Here is a 21,516-nt window from a genome sequence, read left to right on the forward strand (position 1 = left end):
TATAACTCATAGATTTGGCTTGCACTCTAACTTGAGTGCAAACATACGCACACGCACACGCACATGCACGCACACACGCACGCACGCACACACACAAAAGAGACACACGCAAAAAAATAAAAAGCCATTTCTTGAGACCACAGGCAATGACAAATACAGGCAGGATTGGTTCATGTACAATGAGTAGGGAGGTAAGGGCATTGAGTGACAGGGCACGATTGGAGGGGAGAAACATGGGGGCACAGCAGGAAGTGTCAGGGGCTGACAGATCAGCTCATCAAGGTAATTGCTCTAGAGTACACCCTGCTTCCTGTGGAGAGAGAGAGATATGATGCATGCCAGAGCAGCTTGGACTTATCAAATATGAGGAGTTGAGTGAGTGAGACTAGCAATCATCCAATAACTGGTGTCACAGTGAGCAGGGGAGGCTGGGGCTGGGGGAGCTGGGGGTGCGGGTCGGGACCTGAGGGTGACACAAGCCTTCACCTTGTGAGTCAGTTTGCTTGCGTAGGTTGTACACGGTTGTTTATGCACTCAGAGAACACTGTGTTCAAAACCCAAGCGGAAAGAAAAGTATACTTGAGTGTATTGAAAACAGATTATAGAATAAACATAAAAGCCTAAAATATATTGATGTTTTCCTACCTTTACTTAATGTGCACTTAAGTTGTACTGACTATAATTTACTGGTATGCTATAATTTCATGCCCTTAAATTTGTGCTTTAATATATTAACAAAAGTATACAAGAATTTGATATACTTTAAATTGTACTTTCTTACAAAAAGTGCACTTGATTGTCATGTAATTGAATATGTTGATTAGTATATTTACAAAAACTATAACTGTATTGTCAAATCCATATCCAAATGTATACTTAAATATACTTACAAAAGGTATACTTGAATGTCATGTCTGTAAATGTGCACTTAAGTATAGTTAAAAAACGGTATACTTGTTAACTATATTAAATACAATTTAAATACAATTTAAGGAGGGTCATTTTAGTATCCTTCAATATATATATAAGTATATTTAAATGTAAGTATACTAGAAATATAATACTTCAGTATACTTAGGTATGGTATACTAAGGTAAATATTTGTTTTGCTTGGGGACCCCCTTCCTTGGCACCATTTTGTGACAACTTCCTCAACGGTCATATTCTTATCTAAACCAGAGGTACAAATATATATATATTAAAAATACATAATAACAAAATTGACTACGTATCAAGAGCCAACCATGAGTGAACTACGTATACATGCTGCTTGTTCAGTCATTGATCTCTGATGATCATGTGTGAACTGTGTGTTACTGCAGAGAGAGCAGGCTGCTTAGACAACTGATGAGTGTATTCATTACCAGGGAAAAAACGGGGCCGCAAAGCTGTGACCTCACATTGACCTCTGTGACCTCGCAGTGCACACACTGCCAGATGACTTTTCCTCCTGGACGCCTCCAGCTGGGGGGGTCAAAGACACAGAATGGATTTAGGCCCCATGGGGGGGGGGGCTGCCATATCTGTGAAATGTCAGGACCCAATACCATCCTGACCCTTAGTCCCCCCCGTCCCATCCAGGCCTATGAAGCCTGCCTAAGAGTATGTCTCCTCCTAGGGTAGAAAGACTGTCTGGAAAGACTAAATTTAGAAAGGGGGGGGGGGGGGGTGTACAAAGCGAAAGGAGTCAAGCAAAAAGAGGGAATGTTGGTGTTCAGTTTGCACCGTGGCCGGGCCGGGGCGGGCGGGGCCTTCATTAGGGTAGTGAACTGCGGAGAGGGTCACCCCCGCTCCCTCCCAGAGAGGCCTTAAAAAGGCAATGTTTGGAGAAGATTCTCTGTTTACATCAGGAGAAACGGGGGCTATTAAAGACTGCAGCCAACCAGTGCCTCACGGCTTGGCAGTTCCAAACTCTAATAGCCCCGGCCGATAGGGCCTTTTTTTTTTCCTCTTCTTGTATATCGCAGGGCTCATGTGTGTGCACCTCTTTCCCTCATATGGAGAGGACCCATGACTTATAGTCTTTCCCCTAAAGAGTTGTATATATTTTTGTCCTGCTGTATTACATACATTAGATTACATGTATTACGTAATTTTGTCCAAGTGTAGATAGGAGAATGTTTTCATGTAGAAATATGATGTTAGATTTTTGGTGACATTCTATTGAGCTCCTGTGTTCCTCACGTTCTTTCTTTGAAGTGATCAAACTGAAGGGGTGATACGTCACTCCTCTCCATAGGCCTCCCATTGGCCTTCTACAGCTTGTTTACATTTTGTTTGAGAAATGATTCTGTGACACCAGAAATATAGAGATAGCTAGATATGCGTTATGAACAGCAGTGTGTACAAATGTTCACTTTTATCTAAGAACCTTACGTACACAAACTCAAACTCTGTTGGGTCTGTTGTCCTTCACCACATATAAAACTGTCTACCTGAAGCTTCATGACCCTCAGGTATATGTGAACTACAGGGGAGGCTGGTGGAGGTAGAAATCGGAGGACGGGCTCATTGTAATGCATGAAATGGACGAGCCCGTCCTCCAATTTCTCTCCCCACCAACCTCAACTGGTGAACTGAAACCATGGACAATCCTGGATTCTCTCTATGAAAATAACACGATGAAACACTGAATACACATCTCCCTCTCAGTCCTCTCTTTATAGTTTGAATGTCAAAACTGTTTACCATGGGGCATTATTCACTAGCAAAGAAATGTTAAGTCATTCATTTTCTGTCTTGTTGAGTATCTCAAGGCATCGCCAACGCTCCCTAGACACAATAACAGTCTGATGTTTTTGGAAGAACTGAGACATATCAACTTGAGAGCTTCAGTGACCTCCCTCCAGTCACACAGTCTGATTGGGTAAGAGATCCACACTTGGGCAATCAGGCGAGAGCAAGTTGGACAACCATGGTTACTGGATGTGGTTGACAGATGAGGCAGATTTTGTCCTGTTCCCAAATAAAGATATATTTGCTTTACCTTTACGAGTCTTGAGAAAAGAGGCGAGCCAAGGCTCTAAAGATAAGTAGCTGGCTTGTCATAGCTGAATAAGGTTGCACCAGAGCAGGTTGAACTCCCCCTCCCCTTCCCTCCCCTTCCCTCCCCCCAGTACAGCACACAGCCCAGGGGAGGGATGACAAAAGCCATACAGCTCAGGCAGCAGGATGTAGCTAACAGCAGCAACAAGAAGCGGAGAGTACAGATCCTGTTTGGCAGACAGTTGGAACTGTGGAATCCAGGATGAGGGAGACAAGAATATGGGTGAGGGGGGATAGGTGGATGGGGGTAGGGGCAGGGTAAAGAAAGGGGGGTCATGAACTCAGCAGCCATTCCTTACCCATTGTATTTATGGGACCGAATGGATCTCTCACTCAGGGAGTCTTCACCGCCGGTGAAAAACAAAAAGAGGTTTGCAGGGCTATATAAGGCAGTGGCTTTCACAATCAACACTAGTGGCCCATTAGCTAGCTTCTCTCATATACTCTTTTTTTTGTCTTCATTTACTGTATTCAACTACAACAAATGTTCTCCAAATATTATAATTATGTAATTATATGTCATTGTTTTAAAGGAAAAAAAAATAAAATAAAAAATGAGATTGAGAGAAGAGATTGCTTCATAACAAGATCCATTTTTCCTTGGAAAACTTTTCCATTTTTTGGGAAAGACAAAAATGTTGTGTAATATAATTTATTCATTCTCATTTTTCATGGCAATATAATAAGCTGGTCTGGGATTCAGCAGGAATCTCTGGATACAGCAGTCTTGGATCTGACATGTTCAACCTTGTACTACAGCGGTTTGACTCACTGTCCACCATGAGTCACGCTTAAAACAACTCAATCCATTACACATCTACCGATAGCTAGCTATCTTGTTATCCATTCAAATGAATGAATATATCTTCATCTTGACATAGCTTGCCTGTTTTGGTCATCCTGAAGAGAGTCAAAAGGGCTTCTACTTGTGTGAACAAAAGGAAATGTTGTTTACAAGCCTTGAACACAGCAAGGAGGTATTTCACAACCGGGGCCAATTAGGAAAGCCAGATTCCTCTAGTGTAAATGCAGATATGAGTGTTGGAGCTGAGAGCTAACTAGCACACATAACAGGGGTTGAGCTAGTGGTTTTGAGCACGATGCCAGATGTCTTCATGTGGGGAGAGTAGTTTTCCACAGATACTGGCAGCGGCAGACTCACCAACAAAAACTTAAGACTGCGAGGCCTAGCAATTAGAAGGGTGGGTACTCGATACTGCTTTGGGTAATACCTCCCTTTTAATTCATATGCACACCAGTTATTTAATGTGGAGTCTACAAAATGAAAAGAGAGGAGTAGGGTATGAGGTGTTTAGTGAACTTTCGTTGTACCAAAGCTCACCTAGGGAACCGATATCCTCTCATCTCCTCCTAAAGACGCTGTCAGACACATTACTATATCATCAAAAAACACAGTACTGGATATATAGTTCATTAGTAAATGACTTACTATCCTTGCACATAACCTTATTTCGGTGAAGTTGTAAGATGTAAAAGAAGCCCTATCCTCTTGCAGAGACTAGTGTCTGGAGGTGAATTTGGCAACGCTCTGTCACACAGACACACTGCAGGCTCCCCTCTCCTCCACAGGAACCCAGCACACAGACACCCATTATCCCACTATATTCACAAATCTTCCATCCTTCCTGCTTACACAAGGAGAGGTGACAACTGTCTTTGAACATTACACACCTATTCAGTGTCAGAGAGCATAAACAATGTGACCAGACTAACTCCAGACCGGTCATGCACCATTCCTCTGGTCCTTAGCTCGTGAACAATACAAACACCCTTCTAGAAGTTCAGCAAGTTCACTGATTCTCTGCAGATGCAAGCCAGCATTACTCTACAATGATGAATGGAAAAGTGAGTAGCTTCCTCTCCTTGTAAGACACGTTGTCCCTGCAAAACAAGATGTTTTAGACAGATGATTTCCCAAAAGAAAATCACAACCTCTTGTGATGATAAACAGCATAATCCTGTTGTATCTCATGGCAACTGATTGGTAATTGTCTCCTTTTAAAGGTATATTATACTAAGTTGAATTGGTGTTTTTTGCCTGTCAACTGTATGGTTATTATACTCCTATGATGTAATCTCAATTTCTTGCCTCATTAACTCAGACAATTCTTTGGCAAAGACTTTGGCAAAATAAGCTGATACTCATGGACCTGGGCATCTGCCCCTTTCTGTCCAATGAGGTCATTACTGACTATTAAAGGGACACATTCTGGCTCAAGAGCAGCCCAGGTGGCAAAATCATCCATACTGAACCTTTAAATGAAGCACTGAAATATTCACACCTGCATATGACATCACTGACAAAACATGACAAGGACACAGTGGTTGTCCACTTGATTCAGTTCTCCCTTTTTATTATGTGAATTTTTTTTATTTTTAATATAAACATATAAAACAAATCTTGGAAGATCCATTAAATACAGCATATCTGTACATGTTTTTGATTTTTTTTGTACACAGGATTCTGCAGTGCTTAGTGTGTTTCTAGATTCAATCCACAAGCATTAGTAGCTGAGCTTTGGAAGAGGGTGGAGGGAGTCACCCGACAAGAAGAGAGGGTGGAGGGAGTCACCCGACAAGAAGAGAGGGTGGAGGGAGTCACCCAACAAGAAGAGGGTGGAGGGAGTCACCCGACAAGAAAACAGTAGAGCAGCAAGAAGGGGATCATCATACTTTAATGGCTTTCAGACTTAAAGTGCCCTTCAAATGTATTTCCTTGACTTAACTTCAGGAACGCAGGGTTCTTTCACAGTTAACATGTTCAGCATTGCGTGCTTGAGTTTAAGACAAAACGCGTGTTTGTTTGCATACACCACCTCACATCCTGTTGCCACGGCCTGTGTGAACTCAACATCCAAAACGTAGGAGGAGAGGGAGACTAGGGAGAAACGTGTCAAACCCAGAGACCAAGAAGAGCACCCCAGATGGTACATTCCCATACTTCATTCTCCTAACGACATGTTCTAGTGCGACGATGCACACGTTACAGAATAGAGTTGTGCTTCCCAGAGAAACAAAATATTCCACATACTGTATGACATACAGGCTCATGTGGAGAGCGTCCTTTTGCTTGGACACTGCATGCTTGCAGTCATCTGGACATGAACGGGACATGATTTAGAGAAACTTAACTAGCCAGGGCCTTTATTCAAAGCAGCACCATTCATATAGTCTCACAGAAAGGTGGGTTCAATTAAAGGGGAGAGAATTCTTAAACGCTTGTAGAAAGAGTTCTAACAATAGATACTTTTTTCTCTTTTCTCTTTTTCTTCCTTCCTCAGGAGCTGCTCAGAGGAGAATTTGAGGGAGGAATTAATAATTGATAACAAATTTTCATCTGATCTGCCTCAGTCTTCATACTTTCTTCTTTATTTTACCAACTACTGAGGTAAATTGAACTTTTGACATTGACCAAAACTCACAATGCACACCAACCCCCACCCCTCCCAAATGAGACCTCGAGAACAGAGGTGAAAAAAAAAAAATCTAAAATATGGGAAGAAAACAACTTAAAACAAAGCCAAAATAAATAGGAAAAACACAAAATCATGAAAAAAATACACAAAAAAACAACTGTTCTTTTACAAACAAGTCTAAGGGCACTTCTAGCGTCTAGCTTGAGGGTGCTTCTCTGAAGCGTGAGTCTTTGTCAGCACCAGAGGTAGGAGGCGAGAACATCAAACTCTCAAACACTCAATGGCAGTGGAAATCTCTCCAAACAGAGGAAGGGATTCAAACCCATAACATAACAACATAATACTGGCACTGCCCTCTCCATTCTCCACCAAGCTCCGGTAGGGGAGGATTTCTTTTCTTTGCAGATGGCATCTCTGATTCCTACCTCCCCCGTGTCCCAATTCTCCAACCTTTTCCCTAAAGTGTGCACTTGTGCACTCATCCCTGTGGATTTAAAGGCATAGGACAGGGGTAAGCATAGGCTCTTATGCTATCCCATGCATACACATCCTATGCTATTAAATGAAACGTGAGGAGGGCACACTTCAGGTGTAGAGAGTTGGGAAGGTGCGGCTTCACCTCACATGACTCCAACACCGTCTCTGCTGAGAGGCAGTGTAGGGACAGGTGGGAGTTCAACACACTTTATTGTCCAATTCCAACGTCTTCCCTTGATTCCTCATGTCCTCTCTCCTTCTCAAAAAATGCATTGGAGGAGAATGTCCAAGGGGAGGAACCCTCAAACCTCATCAACCAATGAATGTAGAGAAGGAGGAGGAGGAGGGTGAGGATAGAGGATGGGAGGAATCAAGGAAAGACTTTCGAGATTTGACCCATGAACGGCAGGCCACGGTCCTGGAGTTCTAGGACTCCCACGGAGAGATGAAGCCAACCTGGTGGCCTTGAGACAGACTCCACACTGTGCAGCCTCTCTCCCTTCACGCAAGGTCAGCAAATACAAAAACAAGGCAACTCGAGACACCTCCGTGCCCCACTGCAGCCCCACAGGACCCCCCAGTCACCGGTGTCACAATGGGTGCAGCTAATCACAGCAGAGGCCTGGCAGGCCTCTCTATTCCAGACCCCCCCGCCCTTCCCCTTACTCCCCCCCCTCCTCCTCTCAGGTCTCTCCCCCAGGACATAGGGGGGTGGGGGGGGGGGCACTAGATGTAGTCATCGTCCACAGGCTCGCCCCGTACGTCACAGTAGTGGATAAACACCACCACCACACGCTGGAAGACCCCGCGGCGTGTCTGCCGCCTCTCTGCGATCTCCTCCCCGATGGTCTCCATGCAGATGTCTGCTGAGAGCTGGCCCTTCCTCCGCGGGGCATAGATGGTGGCTGCAGAACACAGGACAGCATTTATATATATGTATATATGTTTTCATTTTATTTATTTATTTGCCTTTATTTAAGACACCCGACACACCTAGCAGAGTCGTATATAAAAGACAGTTCTGGCCGATTTTACACTTGGTGGCATGTTGAACGTTCATTTCTCCATTCATGATGCGTATCTTGTATTCCAGTTCCAGCTCATGCAGTTCAGTTGGCTGACACAGTTTAGTGTTCAGAATATGTTATTTATTTATTCAGGAGAGTCCCGTTGAAGCCAAATCTATTTTTCAAGTGTGGCCTGATTACAAAAATATAAACAAATCACTATTATTGCCATCAATATTTTTAAAAGATTTTTACGAGATGCCAAGTGGCTACTGTAGCTATCAGTCAGTATGGAACAGACTGCCCAGGACACTGTAGTGTCATGGAAACATGTGACAAAGCATGACTTGTACAGTGGATTAGCTATGGAAGACACAGCTCATCGGATCTACCACTCTAGAGGAAGTCAATCATAAGTGTGAAGGTCCTCATGTCTACATAGGATAACCATGCCTTTCATGGAAGTCGCACAAGAGTCAGCACTGCACTCATCGCAACAAATACGATAAAAAAAAGAAAGAGCTAATGTGCTATTCTCTGTGCCTGCTCCCCTGGGTGAATGTTACCAGGTTCAATGTGGACATGAGATGCTGCTCTAGGGCAGAGACCACTCACTGCTCTCATCGTCCTCGAAGTCGTAGCGAGCGTAGCTGTTGGGTTCCGCCGTGCGCAAGGTCCGGAGCCACGGGAAGTCTGTGATCATAGAGTAGGGAGCACCGTCCACCACTCCTGTGTGTTGGAGGGAGAGACATCTTAACAAAGGAGATAATATCACTAATACCACTGATGATACATTGTGAAAGAGAAGTAAAGAAACTAGTGTTGACCTACTGACGAAACAGGCCGTAAAAGCTAACATCATGAAAAGCGTGATGCTATAGGGACAGTAGAGTGTTAACCGTCCCCTGCAGTGCAAACATCCTACATTTCGTTCAAAGACGTTCACAGGAAATTCTCAGCTAATATCCCCTTCACCCAGGGCCCAGTGGAGCCGTGTCCACGGTCGACCGTGGGCTATGTATAGAACTGATCAGAAAGATGTGCAGTGTGAAGAGATTTGACAGGCTACGGATGTTTCGATGCGTAGAGACCAGATGTGACTTCCTCTCACCCTCTAAGGTGTAGATGTCTCTGCCCCAGGGGTAGTTGGGATACTTCTTGACATCCTCTTCCGTTCGTGTGGCCTCGGGAAAGAACTCGTACTTGATGAGCTCCCTGTTGATTTAAATTAAAGTGTTTGTTTATGTTTTTTTGTGTTTTTTTGCTGAAGGAAGGAAGGATATGGGCACGTTCTCGAGGACAGAGAGATCCCAATCTCAACAGACTCTCTGAATGAGGCCAGCAGGAAAGCAGGGATTCGGTGCCACCTAGTGGCTGAGGTGAAGTTAACATTGGGGGCCATGTTAAAGGCTGCCATCTAGAGGAGTAAACTGTACACAGATATCAAACAACTACATTCATTTCCACTATTTCTTCATCGTCGAATAAATTCAATCCAATTCAATTGATCCTTAGAAATATTGCATCACTCACAACGTATACAGTACAAAACCTTTATCATCTAAACATCATCTACATTCTACATCACCTACATCTATCTAAATCTACTGCATTAATCATGTAGCTTCTGTCACTCACTGGCTGATGTTGGCGATGGTGTCCATCCAGCTCCTGACGCGCACCTTGTTCCTGACGTTGGGCGGGTTGCTGAACTCGTGGATGATGCCGATGTGGTAGGGGTACGGCCCCCGGAACAGCTTCCTCTCAAGTGCCAGGGAGTCGATCTATGAAAGGGGCGCGGGGGGGTGTTATCATCATGTGTGATTTATTGGATGCTGTATTTTTGTGGCAAGGTTCTATGTTTCTGTTCACAGACGGAAAGGAAAGTGGCCCAGATGGAATGTGGCCATGTAGCTCAATCTTCTGCAACATCTGTTTACATGGCCCCTTACCAAAACATTATAATAGAAATGCCTTTTATTATGAGTAGTATTCCACCAGTCTTAGAGAACAACTGGAAATTAGTAGTTTTGTTATTTAGTCATTGTTATTTATTGTTTAAAACCCCAATGTATTTCAGCCCTATTCATCTAGAAAGCCTGCTCTCCTTCTGCAAAAAAACCCCATCTTGTGCACAGTGTCATATTGAACCAGTGTGAGTTCTAGTTTTACAGCATGGGCTTTCAGACATTCCAGACAGGAATGTTTTTACACTATCGTGCCAAGAATCGCCCCAGAATCGTACTGTGCTGGCACAGATATGTTCTTTTGATACTGTATTTCCCAGCCCGGCTTAGGTCTCTACAAGAGAGTGGAGCCTGGTCCAAACAGACGTCTGACGCCAGCTGAATAAGCTGGAAGTGGAACACAGTAGCCGACCCTAGTCTGTCTCTAGTCACTGAGAAGAGGACGAGTGCGGCTGGCGTGACAGTGACAGACAGGGTTGATAGTGACAGACAGGGTTGATAGTGACAGACAGGGTTGATAGTGACAGACAGGGTTGATAGTGACAGACAGGGTTGATAGTGACAGACAGGGTTGATAGTGACAGACAGGGTTGATTGTGACAGACAGGGTTGATAGTGACAGACAGGGTTGATAGTGACAGACAGGGTTGGTCAATTCAACTTCAATTAAGTTAAGCCAGGAAGCCGTTTGAAATCAATTTACAAATACAAAATGCTAAAATCTTTGAAGGAAGAAGCTTCTCATTCTCATTGAATTGAGAAATCATTAAATACATACATAAATGATGTGTGTGTGTGTCTATATCTATTCATGAATTGTAATTAAAATGTACTTCCTAAATGGACTGTATTGAAATAGCACTGAGCCCAACTCTGGGGGTGAGGGCACCCTGGAAGGCTCCAGACAGGAAGTCAGCGCAGGTGGACGCAGCCTCACCTGCTGCATGGGCCGCATGTAGATGATGCGGTTCCTCTCCGGGGGCATGCGCAGGATCTGGTCCAGCACCTGCTCCATGTCCAGCTTCTTACACTGGGCGTAGTCGAATCTGTTGACGATGGGAGCGCTGTCCACCTTCAGGTGCTTCAGCACCCTGCAACGCGTGGCTGGAGGCACACAGGAGGGGGAGGGAGGAGTGTTAGGAATAGAATACAGTACAGTACCGCCAGTGTGGTGTTTGTAGTCATACAAACCAGAGGAACACATGAACCATATTTCAGAGGAGCACAGAGGACGGGGATCATACTGTAATGAATGGAATTGGAATCAGGAATGGCATCAAAACATGTGCCTGGTACCATTCCATGCATGACTATGAGCCTGTATGTGTGGAACAGAATGAGGAATGGTATCCAACATGAAGTTCATTTAATACCATTCCTTGTTCCATTCATTACAATGAGCTCGTCCTCCGATTTCTACCTCCACCAGCCTCCCCTGACATAAACGCAGCGTAAGTGTTGCAGAACATCACGACACACTCCTCTGTTCCCTCCCCTGCCTGCTGGACATCCAGGGGGGGGGGGGGGGGGTATTCCATTAACGTCGCTAAAGGAAAATCCAGGCTTATTCTGATAAGTCTCACGAGAGTCATCAAACATAAGCCTGGATTTTCTTTTAGCGACGTTGATGGAATTACCCCTCAGGTGGAGGCCGTGGAGGGAGACGCACCGTGAACAAACATCATTTTGGGGCAGTCCTTCAGCACCAGGTCAGTGATCCCACAGTTGGTCAGGGTGATTCCCACCAGGTTTTTGGATTTCAGCGTGAGCACCTGTAGGGGAGAACAACGACACAGAACACCGCGGGGAGGTCATGGTCATGTTCACACGGGATATTTTCTCTCCATGAGACTGCACCGATTTTCAAGACGTCTACTTCAATGTCATATTATCTGTAATATCATCTTATCTGTTGTTCTTGTATGTAACTCTTTTGTCTGACTGTTCGGCCCTGTGTTTGGATGTTTTATGTGGACCCCAGGGAGAGGAGCAGCTGCTTGTGCGACAGCGAAACTAAACTAGCCTCGTTAGCTTCCAGTAGAGTGAGCTGAGGCTAGCAAGAGGCAGCTAGACCGGCTAGATCTCCAATACAGGCACACTCTGGATGGTCCTATGCAGGACTAACGGTGGGGGGGGGGGGGTTGAGTGTTGTGGTCCTGATACCTGTACGTGGTCGTCCTCTGTGACTGGGTCGCTGGTACTGGTGGACTTGTCTGCCGTGCGTTTCCTCTTCACGGTCAGCCTTGGCCTAGCTTTGGACAGCTCTGGAAGAGAGGACGACAACATCAACTCTAGAGGGGGTCTTAGGGGTGTGAGCAGAACAACGTCGAGACATCAGGAAACACTGTTTATTGGGTGAGGGGATAGGTACACATCAATGTGTCAGAAAGGCAGGAACTCCTGATCAATCCGATCCAAGATCCCTGAATCCTCGTCGCATTGGCCAAAAAAACCAACAAATATCATTTATTTTTATTTTTTATCTGACCTACATTAGTTTCAGGCTGTGCCAGAGTGGGATGTTGTCCCATCCCAAATCTCACCTGACTCTGAGACCAGGGGCACGGAGGAGAGTCTGCTGCGGGCGCGGGTGACCGGCCGCCTGGGGAAGGGGAAGCAGCCGTCCCGAGGTCCGCTCCTGTGCCGCAGCTCTGCTCCGCGAGCCTCCCGAGGGCCTGGCCCGCCCGTCCTCTCCCCCGGCTGTCCCTCCGCCACGGCCCCCGTCCTGGCTGCGCTCTCCGACTCTGACCCCACATCCTCCTCCTCCTCCTCCTCTTCCTCCTCCTCCTCTTCCTCCTCCCGGGGATCCAACAAACCCCCTCCGCGCCCTACTCCCACACACGGCCTTCTGTCTGGGCTCCTGTCCCCCCCTCCCGCTGGCCCACTAGAGGCAGGGTGACTGGGCCCTCCCCCGCCTCGAGTCCTCCCCTCTGGGTGAGGGCGAGCCCTGCCACTGCTGCTGCTGCAGGTGCAGCGCGTCCTGACCGTCCCCTCGTCCCCCCGCCCCGCCCCCGCCTGCTCCTCCTGGTTGGCTGAGTCTTCCCTCCAGCGGATGGAGCAGACGCACCCCCCCGTGGTGCAGCCGGGCCCCCCCGCCCCGGCCACTGCGGCGGGGTCCGTAGCCCCTCGCTCTGGCTTCTCTGTCGCTGCCTTCATGTCCGCCTTGATCTGCTCGCTGGTCACCTGACAGCCCTTCTCACAGCTGGGCTCCGGGAGGGGGGGGCCACGCCGACGCAGGGGGGTCTTCCCTTTACCTGCAACACACACACACACACACACACAGACACACACAGACACACACAGACACACACAGACACACACACACACACGTCATCACCCTCAGCAGAGACAAGCAGACCTGGCCTAGTTACACTGCAACATAGGTGTCACATTGTCCTTCACAACAAAGTTCTGGAAGGACAATGTGAGAAGAAAACATCCAGGCCAGTTCGGCCCTGAAGTGGATAAAGCCCCTAAAGCTGCCATGTCAAAGAACATCAAATATATCCAACGTTTCTGTTGCCGTTACGAGTCTTACAGTCTATAGAAAAACAGAGCTGCAGGGATAGAAATGACATTACATTTACATTTTTGGTATTTAGCAGACGCCTTTATCCAAAGCGGCTTACAACAAACACATTTCTTCTATCTATCCATCAGGCAAGCTGGAAAAAGTAATCTATGCTAGGGCCAAGGGCCATTGTCATCATTCTAGAAGATTTTTTATTTATTCATTTTTATTTCATTATTTACAGTAGAGAACTGTACAGGGGGGTACAGGGGATGAAGAGGTCTTAGGAGGGACAGTTAAGGTACAGCCTGAAGGGATGGGTCTTCAGTCTATGGTGGAAGATAGGTTCCGGAAGATATATAGACATATTTGTTGAGGTTTTTGTCAGCCTAATATATTAACACAGGTCCACCTGGCCATCAACCTTCATTTTCCACAGGTTGATAAATATGACTATTGAATTGTTTCAAGTTACAGGAGAAGTGTGTTGGTAGAGATCTACTAGACTCACTGCTGTGTGTGAGAGGCTCCTTCGGGGCTCCCATCTTGCCAGGGGCCTCAGTCTCAGGGTAGGGGGTCTGGGGACGGGCCGAGGCTGAGGCCGGGGCGGGGGCCGGGGCCTTGGGCTTGGAAGACTCCTCCTCATCCTCACTGTCTGAGTCACACACCACCACGGGGGGCTTCTTCACCACACACTGGACCCCGCTGGGACCTACAGGGGGGGTGAGGGGAGAGAGATGTGGTATAAGAGAACATGTGGTATTGATCAACCTTGATTTCTCACCGGCGTGCGTACGCATGTTTGATAAATCTCTAAAACGTGTAAGGGCATTCTAAAATGTGATTTTAGAATCATTCCTATGCATTCATAATAAATATTAGAACGGTTCAAATCCATAAGATTAACTACTTGTGTTTGAGGTATACTTGATTTGGCGTAAACTAAATTAAATGACACAGAAAAACTCTTTTAGGTGTGTGATGTATGGTGGTGGTGGTGGTGGAAGAGGCCGGTCCAGACCTGCTCGTTCCTCATCAGCCTCTGGCCGTGGCTTGGCTGACTGACTGGTACCAGGGGACTCCTCCTCCTCGTCCTCCTCCTCCGGCTCCCCAGCCTCCACCGCTGCCTCGGCCTCCATGTTGTCCTGCACCATCCCGTTCACCTCAGGAATCCCTGCACGACGAGAAGAAGTAGAAGCTATGAGTTGGTCCACTAAACGCACTGTGTTTCTCAACCTTTTGTCCCAAGGACCGGCTCCATTCTATTAGAGCCTTATGGCCTTCCTCCTTGGGGAGCTACTTATTTCAGAACAAGACTAAAACATCAGGTAAATGAGATGCATATATACGTATGTATGTATGTATGTATGTATGTATCTGAGGGACCTAGAATCCCAGGGACCAGCACCAGTCCAAAAGAGAAACGTTAAAATACACAAGAGAATCATGTAATGATGTCATGTGATGTTAATAGAAGCGTCACCCTCTGCGCGGTGTTGCTGCCGGGGGACAGCGCCGATTTCGTTGTCGTTGTTGTTGTTGCGTGGTGGGATGTTGGCGTCGTTGTTGTTGTTGTTCTGGTGGTTGTTGTTGTTATTGTTGTCGTTGTCATTGTTGGAGTTCTGGTTGCTTACCAGGGCAGAGGAGACGCCAATCCCGGTGCCAGCACTGAGACCCACACGGGCACAGCCCTGAGGGAGAGAGAGAGAGAGAGATCACTACTCAAGCATCCAACTCTGAATCGATCCCGCAGCCCAACGGGTATTCAATTGGCGGCCTGCGAATTGATTTCATGTGGCCCAGGAACTGCTATGACTGTAGGTTGTGTGGTGTGGCCCATTGCAGGAGGAGACCAACCTTGGGTGGCTCTCTGAACATCTGATCCAGGGAGATGAACTCCAGACTAGGCAGCATCTCGATGAACTGGCTGAAGGACTCTAGCTTGATGGCGTGGCAGCGCACCAGCGTCAGGTCGACCAGCCGGCTCCACCGTGAGTGATCTGACCACACACAGACAGACACAAAAGGAGACCTAAAACTAGCTGTTTCACTTCAAAAGCAGACCAAAAACTAGCTATTCCAGTTAAACACCTTCACCCCACATCCTACAGTAAAAAACCTGTAACTCCAGTCCAGTAGTCATGGAGTAAGTATGTAAGTAATGTTTATTTATACAGCACATTTTACAACGACAAACAGCCGCCCAAAGCGCTTAACAGAAAACACTAGTAAAAGAGAAAACAACAGATAAAATACACTAAAAACAAGGTGCAATACAAAAGTACAAAAGTGCAGTGACGGGAGGCACAAGGAGATGATGGCATATTGGGTGTAACATTGTAATGACCTGTTATCCAGTGGTGTGGGTTGTGGAGGTGGGAGATGATGGCATATTGGGTGTAACATTCTAATGACCTGTTATCCAGTGGTGTGGGTTGTGGAGGTGTAACATTCTAATGACCTGTTATCCAGTGGTGTGGGTTGTGGAGGTGGGTGTAACATTCTAATGACCTGTTATCCAGTGGTGTGGGTTGTGGAGGTGGGTGTAACATTCTAATGACCTGTTATCCAGTGGTGTGGGTTGTGGAGGTGGGGGCAGTTGTAGATGACTAGGTATTTGATGGAAGAGAACACTTCGTTGACAGCTTTCATTCCGATGTCTGTGATTATCCCTGGGTTCTCCATCACGTCAGCCAAGCCATACTTCACCAGCTCAGAGTGAGTCAGTTTACCTGAGAGAGAGGACATTCAAATCAAAACACAAGATTAGATATATATAATATAATGGGCCGGTTTCAGAGACAAGGCTTAAGCCTAGTCCTGGACTAAATCACACTTTCAATGTAAAATCTCCATTGAAGATGTTTTTTAGTCTAGGACTAGGCTTAAGCTTTGTCTGTGAAACCGGCCCAATATATATAATAAAATAATAATAATAAATATATCATCTTAAGAGACTTTGTAAACAAGTGATGTAAAAGAAGGTACGGCTGCTCTCATGGAATGTCATTCCTGGAGCACTACAAGTATGTCACAGACATGTCATAGTCATATTTGCCTTTGTAAATGTATTTTCGCCATTGTTTTATGATTTGTTGGTGTCCCAGTATGCAGAAATCGCTGAGTGAGGTTTTAAATCTATTTCACATGACACCAACCAACCCGACCTGTTCACATCAATGTCGAATAAATAAATTACTCACACTGCAATAGGAACTCATCGACATATCCAAGGTGCAAAGTCTCAAACTGGGGGAACTCCAGTTCGGCCATCTTCAGTGCAGAGAACACCCCGTCTTTGGTTAGGGAAGGCTGGATGCGAACTTCATGTAACCTGGAGATCAGACCAAAGCACTAGCTTTATCAGGAGGACAGTTCCACGGACACAGATTAAACCAAGGACTAAAATCAAACTTTAAATGAAGATGCTTTATGTAGTCTTGTGTCTCTATTCTGTTTTTGTTTGTTGTGTTTTTTTTCCTTCTTCTTGTTTATCTTCTTTTTCCCCCTGTACAGTGTCCTTGAGTTTGAGAAAGGCTTTTAAACAAAATCTATATTATTAGTCTATGAGTAGGACTAGCCTGTATCTGGCAAACTGGCCAATAATGCTTACATGAGTTGTAAGCATGGTGCTGCGCCACGCTGTGCGCCACTATGTAAACATTTCAAAGCAAATCAAACTATATTTAGTAATGTTAGAGTAACTATCTTTGATCGCCAACGACAATATTGTTATGAAACGAAAGTGAAAGTGTTATGACGTTCCTCAGTGAATTCGCTGTACTTTTTTTGGCCTATTTTGACATTAATAAACATGAGTTAGGTTTTGATGATGCAATCCAGCACCACGCTGTTCAGGAATCATGGGGAGAACCCTGGACGTCCTTGCTTACCTGCGTGCAGCAGTAATGATGAGGTAGCCCAGATCGACTTCAAGTGCATTTTTACAGGCACCGAATACAATAGTGTGCAAATTGCGAAATCCCCCTGAAGAACAAAAGTGTGTGTGAATCGATAGGTTCATGACGGCAGCACACCAAAACAGACAGTTACAACACGGTTCCTTTATCTCAACACGGTTCCTTTAGCTCAACACGGTTCCGTTAGCTCAGGGGTTCTCAACTCCTGGTCCCAGCCTGCATTTCTGTTCTAGCCTAGCACTGGCACACCTGATTCAACTTCTCAAGGGCTTCATGAAGATGAATTAGGCGTGCCAGTCTTGGGTAAGACCAAAAGGGTGTAGGCTGTGAAAGCTCTAGGGCTGCGTCTCAATCGTCTAAGCTGGCCGGCCCTCTTCTCCACCCCTACATTTACACTCACTTCAGCCACTGGATGGGTGGAAGCAATATGGCCGACGCTTCACGGGACATTTTCGACAATCGAGATACACCCCCTTAGTCATGGACTTGAGATGGACCCTGCTTTTTAGCTTTAGCATCTGCAGCGCTATGAGTGGATCTTTTCAGGCTACACCTTAACTGTCCCTCCTGAGACATCTACTACCCACCTGCACTGTTTGTCCTGAGACACCTAATTCCCCCCTGTATTGTTTCTCCTGAGACATCTACTACCCCCCTGAACTGTTTCTTTAAAATGTTTCAAATAAAAATTCTTCATTCTTCTAGCACAACAACTGCCAATGGCCCCTGACCTGAGCATAGATTACTTTTTCCTGCTATGACTAGTGGATAGTTGATTTACTTACTTAGTCAAATGTTTTGTCGCTTTGGAATAAGGCGTCTGCTAAAAATGTAAATGAGTGGCCCTCCTCCTCACCTGACCTCCAGCTGTCCTCCACCACGTGTTGGATCAGCCCGCCCAGGAAGGGCACCCTAACCAGCTCCAGCTGCTCCAGGTTGCGGGCCGAGGCCAGGCCGGTCACCAGGGGCACGTACTTGAGGGAGTTGGTGGGGCCGGCGCAGTTCCTCATGACAAAGGTGCGGAGGCTGACGCACAGGAAGTCTTTGAAGGGCTGGGGCTTGGTGAGGCGGACCCACTTCAGGTACAGGTGTCGCAGCATGGAGACGCAAGGGATCTCTGGCACGTTGACCCCTGTTTGACCCCAGAGGAAAGGTACATTGACCAGTGCACTAGGCGAGCTGGGTCTCAGTAAGAGCTGGCGGTGGCAGTGACGTACGGTGACTTTTTTTATTGTTTAGGCTTTATTTGATTTTTTTAAGAGAGCTTCTGACTAAGAATGCCTATGCATGTATAACAAATGTATGGCCAATACACTTTTGAAATATGAATAGCTAATGTTGTGGATACACTCACCGACTAAATGTAGGGTTTGGATTTTGGCGGCGATGGGAATGGTGAGCTTGTTTTCCGGGGGGATAGGGAAAGCCCCGTTGCGGTTGCGGAACTTTCCCAGGATGTGAACCTGAGGCATGTACTTCCAGATGGCCTCCACCAGCTCCAGGTGGGACGTCTCCACTCCCTGAAGAGAGAGGACGTCCGGTCAGTTTACTCAAACACAGCCAAACAACACCTCGTTTACAGAGATCAGACAAAACATTATGACCACTGACAGGTGAAGTGAATAACATTGATTATCTAGTTACAACGGCACCTGTCAAGAGGTGGGATATATTAGGCAGCAAGTGAACAGTCAGTTCTTGAAGTTGATGTGTTGGATGCAGGAGAAATGGGCAGGAGTAAAGACCTGAGTGACTTTGACAAGGGCCAAATTGTTATGGCCAGACAACTGGGTCAGAGCATCTCTGAAACACTGTTATTATTATTATTATTATTGTCTTTAACAGCAATGCTTGAAGGGTGCTCCCGGTGTCAGCAGTGGTGAGTACCTACCGACAGTGGTCCGAGGAGGGACAAACCACAAACTGGCGACACTGTTGGGCGCCTAAGGTTCATCGACACGTGAGGGCAACAAAGGCTATCCCAAGTTCCCAACAGCATATTAGGCAGGTGGTCACAATGTTCTGGCTCATCAGTGTATGTGCTAGGTTGCTTATATACAGTACTGATCATTGCTTATCAAAACCAGTTGAACCATAACACACCGAATCGCTCAGAGCTAGCTCAGATATTTTTCTTTTCACGCACAAAATGGATCTTTAAAAGCAGGCTGAGCTGGCCGGATAACATCAGAATCTGGTGCTAGCTGTAAAGTAGTACAGCATGTGTGAAAAGAAAGAGGACTACCACTGCCCTGTACTCACTAAAGAGAGCATTGCTCTGGTCCCTGACCCTCACATGACAGGTGTGTTAGATTAGATTAGATTCAATGTTATTGTCATTGCAGAGTACAAGTACCAGACAACGAAATGCAGTTTAGCATCTGGCGATATAAGAACATGATATAAAAACATGACAGGTTTAGGTGGCGTAGTGGGTTAAGCGTCGACCACGTAACCGCAGGGTTCCCGGTTCGATTCCGGCCGCGGACATGTCCTGCATGTCATCCCTCCTCTCTCTCTCACCCATCATAAATCTCTACTGTATCTGTCAATAACAAAATATGAGTGCCCCACTCAGGGAAAAATAACTTTAAAAAACAACAGCCTTACCAGCAGGTTGGGGCAGGCCTGGAGAGCCTCCAACACGCCTGGAATGCTGAAGGCCTCGTAGCCCCTGACCCTGCGGCGCTCCAGGTAGCGGGGGTGCAGGCCGTACAGCTGCTCCAGGTCAGGCATCTTCTTCAGCAGCATCAGGAAACTGGAGTCTGTGAATCCTGGATACCATCATGCCGGGAAAATAGAGTATCAGTTAGATATAGAATAGAGTATCAGTTAGATATAGAATAGAGTATCAGCTAGATATAGAATAGAGTATCAGTTAGATATAGAATAGAGTATCAGCTAGATATAGAATAGAGTATCAGTTAGATATAGAATAGAGTATCAGTTAGATATAGAATAGAGTATCAGCTAGATATAGAATAGAGTATCAGTTAGATATACAATACAGTATCAGTTAGATATACAATACAGTATCAGTTAGATATAGATGGTGAACCCACAGGCCGATTTGCAACGGGAATCAGTTTCTATCACTTGGTTTTTGAACCAACTTTCAACCTAATAAGCCATCACACAGGGTAGACACACCTTGTGTCTTTGATGATGCTGGTGTGTGTGTGTGTGTGTGTATGTGTATGTGTGAGATAGATTGTACCTCAGTGTACATGCTCAACCACTTAGTCCCTAGATGCATGAAGTGCAGGCTACCTCTTTGACAACAGAGACCAGTCAGAGGAGAGCGTTGCCTACCGGAGGGCATGTACTCCCACCAGCGGCTGGCACACAGGTCCACCACCTTCACCACCCGCAGGTACAGGGTCACCGCCTCCCGGAGCTTCCGAGACAGGCACTCCATACACATGATGTCCTGCATGGGCAGATACCTGCGTGCAGGGGGGGGGGGGGGTTGGGGTGAATTTGTAGAAGTTCATTTTAAGGATCAACGAGTACCCCATGCCATGCCAGGGTAGGCACCGACTGGTAGAGAACTGAGTGATTTATGCTCTTCCTAGGACTGACCGGAATATGTGGCAGAGGACCTCATGGGAGAGCTCGTTGATGTAGTCCTTGGGCTCCTCCTGTCTGAGGGTGTCAGCAGTGCCCCTGCCAGCCAGCTGCGTCTTGATGGCCTTCCTCCGTGGGCCCATCATGTCAGGGCAGTGAGATATTCACCCAGGGCGAGGCAACAAACTCACTCCCTCTCACGTGGGCCCCGTTATTCAGGCATGCACTCCGACACACACACTCTCACATACACACACACACACACACACACACTCTTTCTCTCTCTCTCTCTGACGTCTGCAAGAGATAACACCACACAGTCACACTTGGGTACCGATGTAGGGCAAGAGTTTCACCAAAAGTGAGATAGTTGAGACGTCTACAAAACATTTGATTGACAGCAGTAGCAAAAAGATAACTGTGTCCATGATGACATTTGGGGCTGAGATGACAAATGCAGTTCTTGGGAAATTACATGTGCTGCATAGTTACTAGTGTCATGTCATCCACAGTGGGCTCCTTTGTTTATTAGCTAGTTATGCTGCTTTGCACTCACTTTGTGTTACCTGTCATCTTGTTTATGAA

At 46.2% G+C, this 21,516-nt stretch overlaps 1 protein-coding gene across 1 annotated transcript; it reads right to left on the reverse strand.

Annotated features, from left to right (window-relative positions):
• Nucleotides 1-7,680: 7,680 nt before the first annotated feature.
• Nucleotides 7,681-21,142, reverse strand: fbxo38 (F-box protein 38). The gene is made up of 21 exons (XM_080527079.1): nt 20,947-21,142; nt 20,677-20,810; nt 19,975-20,138; nt 18,719-18,884; nt 18,221-18,496; nt 17,338-17,431; nt 16,648-16,778; nt 16,006-16,176; nt 15,302-15,444; nt 14,928-15,135; nt 14,466-14,618; nt 13,956-14,156; nt 12,766-13,187; nt 12,477-12,633; nt 12,097-12,197; nt 11,603-11,705; nt 10,871-11,037; nt 9,605-9,750; nt 9,078-9,181; nt 8,582-8,695; nt 7,681-7,864 (listed from the first exon to the last, which is right to left on the reverse strand). Exons 1-21 carry the CDS (start codon nt 21,075-21,077, stop codon nt 7,686-7,688), a joined length of 3,465 nt encoding a protein of 1,154 aa, XP_080383205.1. The 5' UTR covers nt 21,078-21,142; the 3' UTR covers nt 7,681-7,685.
• Between the last annotated feature and the right edge of the window lie 374 nt (nt 21,143-21,516).

The sequence above is a fragment of the Nansenia antarctica genome (genome assembly GCF_963989245.1).
Source record: "Nansenia antarctica genome assembly, chromosome: 3".
NCBI classification, from domain to species: Eukaryota; Metazoa; Chordata; class Actinopteri; order Argentiniformes; family Microstomatidae; genus Nansenia; species Nansenia antarctica.

Bases quoted from the DNA above. Each gene is read 5' to 3' on its own strand.
- fbxo38 (XM_080527079.1), bottom strand. From the start codon at position 21,077: ATGATGGGCCCACGGAGGAAGGCCATCAAGACGCAGCTGGCTGGCAGG. The intron at 20,811-20,946 runs GTCAGTCCTAGG...CCCTGCACGCAG, and splicing joins GTCCTCTGCCACATATTCCG to GTATCTGCCCATGCAGGACA. The intron at 12,634-12,765 runs GTAGGGCGCGGA...GCGGAGGGACAG, and splicing joins ACAGAAGGCCGTGTGTGGGA to CCGGGGGAGAGGACGGGCGG.